At 62.6% G+C, this 12476-nt stretch overlaps 6 protein-coding genes across 6 annotated transcripts; 3 read left to right on the top strand and 3 right to left on the bottom strand.

The window, feature by feature from the left end:
- Positions 1–967: 967 nt before the first annotated feature.
- D7B24_002926 (uncharacterized protein) lies at positions 968–3013 on the top strand (the record flags this gene model as incomplete). Its single annotated transcript, XM_028637121.1, has 2 exons — positions 968–1160; positions 1257–3013. The coding sequence occupies 2 exons, from the start codon at positions 968–970 to the stop codon at positions 3011–3013; spliced, it is 1950 nt and encodes a 649-aa protein (XP_028490906.1).
- Positions 3014–4147: 1134 nt separating this feature from the next.
- On the top strand, positions 4148–5309 carry D7B24_002925 (uncharacterized protein; the record flags this gene model as incomplete). The annotated part of the gene is made up of 2 exons (XM_028637120.1): positions 4148–4233; positions 4295–5309. 2 exons carry the CDS (start codon positions 4148–4150, stop codon positions 5307–5309), a joined length of 1101 nt encoding a protein of 366 aa, XP_028490905.1.
- Positions 5310–5440: 131 nt separating this feature from the next.
- Positions 5441–6318, bottom strand: D7B24_002924 (uncharacterized protein; the record flags this gene model as incomplete). The annotated part of the gene is made up of 3 exons (XM_028637119.1): positions 5441–6067; positions 6148–6227; positions 6297–6318. 3 exons carry the CDS (start codon positions 6316–6318, stop codon positions 5441–5443), a joined length of 729 nt encoding a protein of 242 aa, XP_028490904.1.
- A 523-nt stretch (positions 6319–6841) lies between these two features.
- MSM1 (methionyl-tRNA synthetase) lies at positions 6842–8716 on the bottom strand (the record flags this gene model as incomplete). The annotated part of the gene is made up of 2 exons (XM_028637118.1): positions 6842–8454; positions 8515–8716. 2 exons carry the CDS (start codon positions 8714–8716, stop codon positions 6842–6844), a joined length of 1815 nt encoding a protein of 604 aa, XP_028490903.1.
- Positions 8717–9083: 367 nt separating this feature from the next.
- D7B24_002922 (uncharacterized protein) lies at positions 9084–9805 on the top strand (the record flags this gene model as incomplete). The annotated part of the gene is made up of 2 exons (XM_028637117.1): positions 9084–9129; positions 9273–9805. The coding sequence occupies 2 exons, from the start codon at positions 9084–9086 to the stop codon at positions 9803–9805; spliced, it is 579 nt and encodes a 192-aa protein (XP_028490902.1).
- A 353-nt stretch (positions 9806–10158) lies between these two features.
- On the bottom strand, positions 10159–12033 carry RAM2 (CAAX geranylgeranyltransferase alpha subunit; the record flags this gene model as incomplete). The annotated part of the gene is made up of 3 exons (XM_028637116.1): positions 10159–11030; positions 11109–11756; positions 11982–12033. The coding sequence occupies 3 exons, from the start codon at positions 12031–12033 to the stop codon at positions 10159–10161; spliced, it is 1572 nt and encodes a 523-aa protein (XP_028490901.1).
- Positions 12034–12476: the final 443 nt, after the last annotated feature.

Genomic DNA, 12476 nt, shown 5'->3' with positions numbered 1-12476 from the left:
CACGAGGCCCACTTCGCCCTGGGTTTTCGGGTGGCTGATCCGTTGACTCGGGCCTGAGGTTTTCAGGAGACTCGCGTGGCAAGGCAAGGGTTGGATCCTCCGAGGATAGCTCCTGATATTCGAGAGGCTTGGTCTCAGGTTCTGTCGCAGCAGGCTGAGAAGTCATTGTGGGCTGTTCCGTAGGTGGCCGTCGAGTGAACGATAAAGCTATTAAGAGGAGTTACCAGGACATAGCATGTAGTGACTCGACCACTAGAAAACGTGGCGCCGGTGTGGAAATTATTCGAGTGAAGGCTTTTAAACTTGGAATATAGCCAAAGCGTAGATGTCTCGTTGCAAATATGGCAAGATTTCTGATGCTGATGCCAGCTGATATCCGGGTGGCGAGAATCGTCGAGTTTGCGGGGTAAGGCAAATCGCATCTTACATCAATCAGGCATCATGGTCTCTGCCCACGTGACAAGTTACACAGTCAGTTACACAAAGCTTCCGAAGTCACTGCATATGACTCCTGAGGTTAATGCCCTGAGGTTAATGCCTTGAGGTAGGTACGGTGGGCAACGGGGGGAAGGAGGGTGTGACAAGGCGGTGGTAACTGCCTGCACTTACACCTGGCAGGTGCAACGAAGGGCCACAGCGCACTGTAATCATTCAACGTATCTTGCGCCATCCACCACGGCACAGCTAGACACAAAAACCAAGTTGAGCCCTCAAGAAGCCGACGAAAAAAAAACATCTCCCTACCCAACTACTCAACAACATGCCAGAACGCCACGACGCCGCAAGACGCTCCAGACATCGAAGCGGATGTCCTCCCGCGTCAGGCGGTTCAGCCGCACCGTGTCATTAGCGCCATGACATCACTGTATTCTCTCGACACTGCCTCCTTCTGATCAGCTGCGAACTCTCCTCCCTTGAACATCCGTTCACTCATTCGTTGTCCTCGGCTCAACCTGTAGCGAATGCCATGGACGAGAGGACCCCTCTTTCTTTGAGGATGGCTGAGGCCAGCAGCAGCGACAGCGACAATGAGAGTAGCAGCGGCGCCAGCAACGCCAGCAGCAGCGGTGACATCCAGTTGACGCCCTGTGCTTCCGACGACGACGACTCGGATTCTGACCGCCACGAGGAAGACATGTCCACAAACTTCTACAGTGGCGGTCACCCACCTTGGCGTGGTCACGGAGACAAGCTCGTAGGCATCGTCGACATGGGAAGGTGAGTTACATAGTAGACGGAAAGCTGGCATGATACAGGAGCCCGCCTGACTGGCGATCGTAGTAATGGCATCCGCTTCTCCATCTCGGACCTCTCAGCCAGCATGTGTCGCATTCTGCCCACCGTCCTCATGTACCGGTCCGGGCTCTCCCTGTACGATGCCCAGTTCGATCCCGAGACGGGCACCAAGATCCCCATACCGGGTCGCACCATTCGTCGTGTGTGCTCGCTCTTGCGCCGCTTCCTCGTCGTGTGCAACGATTTTGGCGTCAAGAAGGACAAGATCCATCTCGTCGCCACCGAAGCCACACGCGCCGCCGAAAACTCGGCTGAGCTCCTGGCCGCTGTCAAGTCGGAAACCGGCCTCGACATTGAGCTTCTCAAGAAGGAAGACGAGGGCCACATTGGCGCACTTGGAGTCGCCAGCGGCTTCCTCGCCATGGATGGCCTTGTCATGGACCTCGGTGGCGGCAGTACCCAGATCACCTGGATCATCAGCCGCGAGGGAAACGTCCGTATCAGCCCCCGGGGCAGCTTCAGTTTTCCCTACGGCGCCGCCGCCTTGACGAAGAAGCTTGACGACCTCCAGAAGGACAAGGATAAGGACGAAGCTCGCCGCGCTGTCGAGGACTTTCGTCAGGAGATGGTCGCCAACTTTCGCGACGCCTTCTCCGGCCTAGAAGTGCCCGACGACCTCATCGAGCGCGCTCGTCGTGACGGTGGCTTCCGCATCTATCTCTCCGGCGGCGGTTTCCGTGGCTGGGGTTACCTGCTGTTGCACCTCAACCAATCCCACGGCCACCACTATCCCATCTCTATCATCAACGGCTACACCGTCGGCCGCGAGCAGTTTCAGGACACGGAGACGCTCAAGGAGGTGGCGCGGGCTGCCAAGGCCGTCTTTCGCGTGTCTGATCGCCGCCGCGCGCAGGTCCCCGCCGTAGCCTTTCTTGTCAATGTCGTCGCCGAGGCCATCCCTTACGGCGGTATTCGCGAGGCTCATTTCTGTCAGGGCGGTGTCCGCGAGGGCTATCTATTTGCGCAGCTCCCCGTTTCGGTCCGCCGCAAGGCGCCCCTCGAGGTCGCGACGCAGCAGTTCGCCCCGGGCTCCCGGCGCCAACTGCAAAAGATGCTCGAGCACGCCATTCCCGAACCGTCCAAGACGGACGCCAGCCGGCGCTTCCCACCAGAGTTTGGGAATCATGTACTCGACTCGTTCACCAATGTCATGTATTTCCACATGTTCATGTCCAAGGAGACGGCCTCGACAGCGGCGCTCTACGCGACGAGCACGGGCATCATGTCGTCGACGCACGGCGTATCGCACCAGGACAGGGCGCGGCTGGCGCTTATGCTGCAGGCGCGTTACCGAGGCGAGCTGCCGCCACGAGAAGTCGCCTTTCGCGAAGCGTTGCGCTCGACGCTGACGCCGGAAGATGTCTGGTGGGCGCAGTATCTGGGTCGCGTGGGCTACCTCATCACTTGTCTCTACCCAGCCGGCAAGATTGACCTTACGAAGCCAAGGGTGCTGTTCTCGGCCGAGTGGTCAGACCGTTTGGGCAAGTCGGAGGACAAGCCAGGGCTCGTGCTGACCATCTCGCTGCAAAAGAAAAAGAAAGACCGCGCACATTACAAGGAGGCGCTCAAGGACAACCTCAAGGTCGTGGAGAAGGCAGGCAAGAAGAAGAACTGGGCGGGGAAGAAGAAGAGGAAGAAGGCGTGGGGCATGAAGGTCAGGGTCAGGGTCGTACGAGAGGGTATTCTGGAGATGTCAGAGGATGAGGAGGATCAGTAGGTCCTGACTGAGCGTTGGCGGTCACGAATGGCTACGTGCTTGGCAAGACCAATGGAGCTGAGGAAACCCCATGGTCGTTGGTCAGTGACATTCCATCTAGCCATGAGAAGACGCAAGTAAATATATCTATGCGATCACAGGAAACTTCAGGCATCGAGCCGGTTCGTGCACCTGTCGTACAATCCCGTCGCCAACTCCTTAAAGCGGCGACGCTAGTCCCCGAATCCCCAAAACAACATGACCGATGCCTCGACCCCTCTTCCATGTTGCCCCTCACCACCAAGACCCCAAGGCCTCCCGAGAGACATCGCCATCTTGGAGCAGCAGTGTGGCTCGCCGCCACCGAAGAACGGAAAGCTTTGTTCCATGTTCCATGTTCCATGCCGCGCTCCCCACTTGACGCCAGCACCCTGCCCCATGACGCCAACATCACCACGCCCCTTGGCCCGTCCCCATGGAGCAAAAAGGGGGCGGCTGACGAGAACGCATTGGCGCCGCCGGCACGAGGCACGGGGCCTGGGCGTCAGTTTCCCCCAGGAGGGCAGGTGTCAGCTTTACACATTCACCATCGTGCCCAACAAGGAGAGAGGGGGGAGGGGGGGTGGGGGAGCAGCCCCAAAGTTTTTTTTTTTTTCGTTTTCCGTTTTTGTTTTCGAGTTGCCCATCTCGGGCGGCGCGGCGGCAGCGGGCGGAAACCATGATTACCCTATAACTTTCTCTAGGTTACCCTATAACTTTCCCCGGTTTACCCTATAGATTGCTAGTGTTTACCCTATAGAATGCGGGTCTCTGGAGGAGGAGAAAGGGGGGGGTGGGGACATGGGGTCGACGGCCGTGTCTACGTCGTGATGATACTGAGCACAGCTGGACTGTTTTGTATTTCTCGTTGCGACTGAAGAGAGTGGAAGAACGGAGAGGAATGGATAGATGGGTTTGGGCTGGTGTACGTATGTATAAAGTCTATAGGGGGGGGGACTATCATGTCGGTGTCCCCGTCTTCTCCCTCTTCTTTGACGCCTCCTGAGTTTGGACTCGATAGTACATCATCTCTTTGTTGTATCCTGTCCCTGTTCTGTTGCATCTCGGCTTCCATATCCTGACCTTTGCATCCCATTCCCGCGTACCGCCAGACACATGGGCTCCATCAGCGCAGAGGCGAAGCTGCCTTGGATCGAAACCCCCCTCATATCCTCCCCTGAACTGTCCCGTGCCGCCGGCTGGTGAGCATGCCCCCCCCTGTGCACAGCATGCCCCGAACGACGCATCTGACAGCAGCAACAGCAACATCCTTCTCAAGCTCGAAAACCTCCAGCCCTCGGGCTCCTTCAAGTCCCGCGGCGTGGGCAACCTCGTGCTCCGCGCCGCCGCCGCCTCGGCGTCCCCCGACGTCCACTTTTACTGCTCCTCGGGCGGCAACGCCGGTCTCGCCTGCGCGACCTCGGCCGCGGCCCTCGGCCTCGCCGCCACCATCGTGACGCCGACGCCGACGCCGCAGGTCATGATCGCGCGCCTGCGCCTCCTCGGCGCGCACGTCTCGCAGGTCGGCGACTCGTGGATCGAAGCCGACCGGCACCTGCGCGCGAACCTGCTGGCGCGCGACCCGCACGGCGTCTACGTGCCGCCGTTCGACCACCCGGACATCTGGGCCGGCGCTGCGACGCTCGTCGACGAGCTCGCGCGCCAGACGCCGCCGCATGTCGACATTGACGCCCTCGTCGCGTCTGTCGGCGGCGGCGGGCTCGTCAACGGCCTGCTGCAGGGTCTCGAGGACGTGGAGCGCGACGGCGGCGCGTCGGCGCCGTGGCCGCGCGGCCGCCCGCCGACCGTCGTGGCTGTCGAGACGCGCGGCGCCGATAGCCTCCATGCGAGCGTCGAGGCCGGACGCCTCGTCACGCTGCCGGCCATCACGTCCATCGCCACGAGCCTCGGCGCCGTGCGCGTGTCCGAGCGGACGTGGGAGGGGGCGCAGCGCAAGGCTGTGCTGGGCCCGCGCCGGCAGGCAGAGCGTGGGGGCGGCAAGATGGCGCCGGCGGGGCTCGAAAGTCTCGTTGTCAGCGATGCCGAGGCGGCCATGGCGTGCGTGCGGTTCGCGCACGATGCGCGCTTCGTCGTCGAGGTGGCGTGCGGCGCGACGGTTGCCGTCTGCTACAACGGTGCTTTGCGGGAGAGGCTCGGGCGCGGGCTGTCGGACGATGAGTGGCGCAGGAAGAATGTCGTCGTCGTCGTGTGCGGAGGGTCGAATGTGAGTCTCGAGGTGCTCGAGGAGTACAAGGCTACGTATGCGCACATGGTCTGAGGATGAGGGCGTTGATGCGGCTGGGGATGATGAAGGCGAGAATGACTGACACTGGAGTACATGGTCAATACGTAGCGATTTGATGGATAGGGAATGCACTTGCCATTTTTTCTGATGAGCCTCCAGCTCACTCAAGCCGTATACACAAGCTCGCGATACGTCTCCTCCAGTTCAGCTCGCCACGCCAACTCGCCCGACCTCATCCTCTCCTCAAATCGATCCAGCACCATTTCCATCTCGCCGAAATAGTTGACGCCGCCCTTTTGCGTGAATCCTACTCTCTTGAACAGCGCGATGCTCTTGTCGTTGCCGGCCTGGATCTTGGCCATCAGACCCCGCAGCCGCGGCACCCTCGCGCCGCTGCGCGGACCATGCTCTCGCAGTATGCCGTCGACATGGCGGAGCACATATTCCATCAAGGCCGTGACGGCGCCGAACCCGACGCCACGTCCACGATCTCCCTTCTCGGCGACCATGACGTCGATTTCGCCGACGAAATCCGGTGGCTCGGCAGCACCCTCGTCTTTGCCTTCATCGTCGTCCTCGTCGTCATGGGGGTACAGGAAGAAGTTGACGTCGCCGACCATGGCGTCCTCGTGGTCTGCCGTGCCAGCGGTGATCTCCGTCGATGCTGCCCCAGCCGCTACTGGCCGACAGATGATGAAGGTGAGTTTATCGTCAGCGGTGCGCCACGACGCCTGGTTCTCGTACTCTTCTTCAAGAGAGAGGGGGTCCGACGCCGTCGCCGCTTGAATGTCCTGGAGCTATGTTCAGACACAGACACTGCGGAGATGGCCTTGCAGAGTGGCAGAGGAGGCACAAGGGCACGAGGACGTACGGGATCGCTCATCCAGCGGTGATACTTGGCGACATGGCGGGCCTCGTAGGGGACGAGGGTCACCTGTGGCGTGGCGATGGCTGTTGTCGCTTCAGTGGGGTGGTCCTGTCGAAGGGTGCATTTTGACACATGGGACGATGGAAACGAACCTGTCTTCTCGTTGAGCCTCATTCTTCGTCACGCTTTGTCGTCCGATGGTCTCGGCAGATGCGATCTGTGGTGGATGAGCGAGGTTGAGAGGGATGGTCGGGTTGGGATGGTCGGACTGGAAAGTGGAAAGAGGAAAGTGGAAAGAGGAAAGTGGAAAATGGGAAATAGAAAATGGGAAATAGAAAATCGGGGTCGGATAAACCTCACACAAGGGCGCTGCCTCGTACCTGCCCGACATCAGGTCGCCAACACCATCTGGGACTGACGGATGCCCACTGCGAGTCGAATTGACGTACAAACACGAAAGAGACTACCATGGACGAGAACGTGTGCCTCGAGCGGTGCTGGGCTGCCTTGTCTTGACTATTCTCTTGCCTACCTTAAAAAAAGGTACATTTGACATTACACCATATGCCTCTCCATCTGATTGATGCCTCCTCTCCATGTTGGTACACACCTTGTTTTACATCTCGTGTTGTACATGCCGTGTTCTACATGTCATGTTGACAATGCCTCGAACCTCTCATCCTGCCGGCCTCATGAGCTAATCAGTCGCCACGGCCGGCGGGAAGAGGCCCGTCCACTTGCCCCTCGGCAGCGCCGCCGCTTCCTTGCGCGCCCCGTACTCGACGTCGCCGCCAAACGTCGCATGGGCAAAGGTCCGCCGCGCGGGCTGCACGCCGAGGATGTCCAGCATCTCGCCCATCTTGCCGGGCATGAACGGCTGCAGCAGGACGCCGGCGACGCGCAGCGCCTCGGCGGCGTGGAACACAATCGCGTTCCGCGCCGCGTCGGAGGGCACCTTTGTTCTGTCCCACGGCGCGCTGTCGGCGATGAACTTGTTGGCCTCGATGAGCAGCGTCATGGCCGCCTTGATGGCCGCGCTCGGGTTGAGGTCCGTCTCCATGGCGGCGGCCATGACCCTGGGCGTCTCGTCGACGAGGGCTGCGAGGCGGCGCTGTCGGCTCTGCGGCGCGTCGGCAGACGCCTCGACCTCGACCTCGACGTCGGCCCCGTGCGCCGCCGCCGCCTGGTGGTGGTCCCGCGCCCAGCGGACGGCGTCGGCGACGTTCCACTTGGTGCTCCGCGTGATGCGGCTCAGCGCGTTGCCGAGCGTCCACTGCAGGTCCTTTTCGTAGCGCGCAAAGATGAAGCGGTTCTCGTAGTCGGCGTCGTTCTCGAGGCCGCCGTCGCGCAGCATGAAGTAGCGCATCGTGTCGAGGTCCCAGCGCTCGATGGCCTGGAACGGGTTGACGACGTTGCCGACCGACTTGCTCATCTTCTTCTTGCCGAGGGTCCAGTGGGCGTGGCTCAGCAGCTGTTTCGGCGGCGGCAGGCCGACGGCGAGCAGCAGGGCCGGCCAGTAGACGCCGTGGAAGCGCACAATGTCCTTGCCGATGACGTGCACGTCGGCGGGCCAGCCGCCGCTGTGCTCGTCGCCCGGGGCCCAGGCGGGGAAGCCGGCCTTGGTGAGGTAGTTGATGAGGGCGTCGACCCAGACGTAGATGGTCTGCGACGGGTCGTCGGGCACGCGGATGCCCCAGTCGAGGCGGCTCACGGGCCGCGAGATGGACAGGTCCTCGAGGTTGTGGCGCACCCAGCTGACGACCTCGTTCATGCGGGCGCGCGGCACGATCCAGTCGGGGTTGTCGTCGTAAAACTGCAGCAGCCTGTCGCGCATGGCCTTCATGCGGAAGTGGTAGTTCTTCTCCTCGGTCCACTCGACCTCGCTGCCCGTGGCGATCGAGGCCATGATGGTGCGGCCCGTCTGCGGCACGATGGCGCGCTCGACCTCGTCCTCGGCGTAGAAGCACTCGTCGCTGACGCAGTACCAGCCGCTGTGCGTCGACTCGTACACGTGGCCGCCCGCGCGCAGCAGGTGCCAGAAGTGCTGCACGGCATCCACGTGGTCGGCGTCGGTGGTGCGCACGAAAAAGTCGTTGTCGAGGCCGCAGGCGGCGGCGAGCTGGCGGAACTTGTCGGCATTGTTGTCGCAGAAGGCCTTGGGCGGGATGCCCTGCTTGGCGGCGGCGCGCTGCACCTTCATGCCGTGCTCGTCGGTGCCCGTGCAGTAGAGGGCGTCGCGGCCGCGCAGCGTCTGCCAGCGCTTGAGGCTGTCGGCGAGGATCATGGTGTACATGTGGCCGACATGGGGGGCTGTCTGCCGTCAGTGGGCTGTCTGCCACGGTCTGGCGTCCCAGGAAAGCAGCTACATACAAGCATTGACGTAGAAGATGGGCGACGTCACGTAGAAGGGCTTCACATGGGCACTGCTGCCGCTGGCACTGCTACCACTGCTGCTCCGGCGTGTCTGGCCGTGGTGACAAGACGGGCAGACCCAGCCGGAGCGTGTCGTCTGTGATGGTCGGCGCAGAGGCAGACGGGCAGCCCTCGCTGCAGCAAGACGTATTGGCCTCATGATGGCATAGGCGAGGCCAAGCGAGTGGCGGCTTCGATGTGATGGTGGCCGAAGTGAAGTGAAGAAAAGTGTTGTCAGGGGATGGATGGTTTGAGGCAGAGCAGGAGCCGAGCGAGACGATCACATCACAGTGTTTGGCTCGTCGAGTCGAGTGATTCGGATTACTGTGCAAGCTCTTATCCTTATCAGCGAACGCGACCCCACCAACTTTCGACTCTGCAGAGCTGCCCGTTGCTGCGCTTCTTCTTCACAGCTGTCCCGTGCCGAGCCATCGCAGACCATTGCAGAGCTGTCACGGGAACAGACAACACACCGGCTACCCTCGACCGATCCAGTGATACATTTCGCCGTCCCCGCCACCGCCGCCATGTCGCTCCCCACGCGCGAAGTCCAGATCAAGCAGGCCAGCGACAGTACGTCCCTCCTCCCTCTGCCAGAAAGCTGTCAGAAAGCTGTCAGAGTGCTCTCACAAGGCTGTCAGAATGCTGCCAGAATGCTGCCAGACTCCTGTCAGAATGCTGCCAGAGAAGGCCGTGACCAGATGCTGACGAGGCAGCCGCCAAAATCTTCGTCGACGCCTACTACGACGCCCTCAACCGCCGCAAGCCCTCCGCCATCGCCGCCTTCTACACGACCGCCTCGACCTCCTACGCCTCGCACCCGCCCGATATCTCCATCAACGGCCTGCCCCTCACCGACCCGGCCGCCTACGCCCGCCTCCTCGACGACCACTACCACGAGGCGCCCCTCCCCGGCATGCCGGGCCCCAAGGCCGCCTCGTCGTCGGCCGCCTCGACGACGCCCCTCGTGCGCCTCGAGCTCGAGTCGTTCGACGCCCACGTCGTCAACGCCGACTACGTCGTCGCCGCGCCCCCCGGCATCGCCGACACGCCCGACAAGACGGGCGCCAAGTGCAGCGTCCTCGTCCAGGTTACGGGCCGGCTCTACTACGGACGCGGCCGCGAGGCGCCCGCCAAGACCTTCAACGAGGTCTTTGTGCTCGTGCCCAACTGGGACACCTTTGGCCGGAACGCGCCCAAAGGCGCCCGCCGGTGGCTCATTTCGAGCCAGAACTTTCGCTCTCTGTAGCTGCGGTGTAGTGCGTTTCTCGTTGCACGGCTGCACTTCTAGTTGGTGGCTACCTACCTACCTTCTCCGCCTGTCGCTGGGAGGCGGGGAGGGCGCAGCGGGGGGTGGGCGTTGGGGATCGGCATGGGGGCAAAGCATGGAAGGCGTTTTTTGGCACTTTGTACTCTGCTGTAGACCGGAAAGTGGTCACAGCTGCATTGATTCACATGGAATGCACATCATGTTCAACAGACTAGTGATTGTGATGCGTCCGAATACGCGAGGTCGTTACATCATAGTGAACCCCCCAAAGCCTCCAGACCCAAAGCCTCCAGACCCAAAGCCTCCAGACCCAAAGCACCCAACGCGCCAGCCTACGCGAGCTGCGCCTTGCGATACCGCCAGTACCCCGCCCTGATGGGATCCCACTTCTCCGCGAGCCGGTCCAGACACGTGGCCGCCTCGTCCGTCTCCCCCTTCTCCGCGTGCACGTCGGCCAGGAAGTCCAGCGCGTGGCTGCTCCGGACGTCCTCGCCGTCCGCCTCGCCCACGCGCCACACGTACTCGACGGCCGTGCTCTCGACGCTCGCGAGCGGCCGCCCGCCCTTGACGAGCACGCCGCGGAGGTAGTTCCAGGGGGCCTGGTTCTGGGGCGCCACGGCGATCTTGGCGCGGGCGTAGGCGATCTCGCGGTCGACCGTCGCCGCGGGCACGGCGGCGTCGGGCGCCGTGGCGTGGGCGCCGGGCGTCGAGGCGGCCGGGTCGCTGAAGACGACGAAGAAGCGGTGGCTCCAGGCCGAGTTGTTGCGCACGTCGTCCTCGACGAACGTCTGCGTCGCCGCGAGCTCCTGCGCCGTCCAGAGGCCGAGCCGCCGCACGAGGTACTGCCGGTAGCTCCAGACGTGGTAGTTCTTCGTGTCCTCGGCGAGGATGAGCCGCAGGAAGTGCGACTCGTCGTGCGCGAGCTTCTTGACCGCCGCCGCGTCCGAGCCGATGCGCGCGTGCACGTGGTCGAGCAGCAGCTGACGGTGGTGCCAGATTTGGTAGTTCTTCAGGTGGTCGAGCGACACGCCGTTGAGCCAGGCAAACTCGTCGTCGAGCGGCAGGTCGAGCGCCTGGATGATCCTGAACCGGTACAGCCACACGGTGTAGTGGGCCGGGTTCATCGCGATGACGTGCTCCGTGAGCCGGAGCGTGCGGGGGGAATGCTCCTCGGCGGCCATGACGGCGCGCAGGTAGCTGATGACTTTTGTTCGTGTCAGTAGTGGCTGCGTGGCGGTCCCCCTCCCCCTTGACGCCTCGTGCGGACATGGGCAGTACGTACTCTCAGCATAGTGCTCCGGGTAGGCGATGGCAGCCAGCGACCCCTCGGGCTCATCCGACGGCACGGGCACGACATCATCCCAGTCCGGGTCCGTGGCGTACGGCCCCATCTTCTCGCCATACAGCGCCTCCTTCAGCTCCGCCATGGTGCGCCGGCGCTGCCTCTCCTCGTCAATCTCGTCACGCGTGATCGGCGCGCGCGCCGTGCCGTCAGGTCCCAGCAGGCCGCTCTCGGCCAACTCGCGCCTCTGGCGGAACCGGCGGTGCAGCGCCTCGAGGGCGGCGAGGCTCGCCTGCCTGCGTGCGCGCTCGGCGAACTGGTCGAGCGGGAGGTCGCCGATGTCGCGGCCGTGGCGGTCGGGGCCCCAGGCGTGCGTCTTTTGACCGGCGGCGGCGCGGAGGCGGCGCGGCGGCAGCGACTCGCGGGCGGCCTGCTTCCAGAACTCGCGGTCGGCCTTGGGCGGCAGGTGGACCTGGCGCGCGGCGAGGCGTGGGAGGAAGGCGGCGTTGGCCCAGGTCTGGCGCTCGGCGGGGCTGAGGGCGTCGAGGCCGAGCTGCTCGCGGCGGTGCTCGGCGGGGTTGGTTGCGTAGAAGCGGTACCTGGTCTGCTCGTTGGCTGTGGTGGGCGGGGGTAGCGGTTCGTCTTTGGCTGGAGCGAGGGGGGAAAGGGTCAGTAAAGGAGCCTGGAGAGTCGAGAAAAAGAAGCACGGTGATGAAGAGTCGGTGAATCGAAATGTTTTGGCAGTGAGGGGGGATTATATGTGACGAGCCTGGCGGAGGGAGAAGGACGGTAGGCAGGATGCAGGAGGAGGAGGGGGGGTCAGGCAGGCCAGGCTGCCCAGAACAATACGAGAACAATGGGCAATGAACATACTCTTCGTCTCGGCTTCCTTGGGTTTGGAGCCAACCTTTGCTTTCGGTGGCATGTCGTGTCGGAAGAGCGCGGGGGGGAGCGCCGATGGAGAGAGGGGTTGGCGACCTGGTGTTGGGAGCCAGAGCTGTAGCACCTCGGTGAGCTCAAGCCGGAGAGAATTGCTCGAACCACAGAAGCCAGCAGCCAGGCAAGCAGCCGATAGTGCGATAGTGGAGGGGCCTGCCAGGGCCTGCCAGGGGCCGCCAGCCTTGCGGGGGGGCCGCCAGCCTTGTGGAGCGTATATAGAGGAGAGGCCTCGCCGTCAGCCCAGAAAAGGGGCTCCGAACAATGACTTGCGCCGAACAATCAATAGGCCCCAACGCCATGCCACTCCGGTTCAATAGACGTATGCTTTCACACAGCTTCTAGCCTGATGATTAAATGGATCTAACTGGGAACCGCAAGGTACGTCGTCTAAGCCCTCGACACAGCCGCTGGTCGAACCCTGCAATACTC

The sequence above is a fragment of the Verticillium nonalfalfae genome, assembly GCF_003724135.2.
Source record: "Verticillium nonalfalfae strain VnAa140/NRRL 66861 chromosome Unknown scaffold_178, whole genome shotgun sequence".
Lineage (NCBI taxonomy): Eukaryota > Fungi > Ascomycota > Sordariomycetes > Glomerellales > Plectosphaerellaceae > Verticillium > Verticillium nonalfalfae.
Note: the sequence above shows the minus strand (reverse complement) of the source record. Positions and strands in the feature narration are given on the sequence as shown.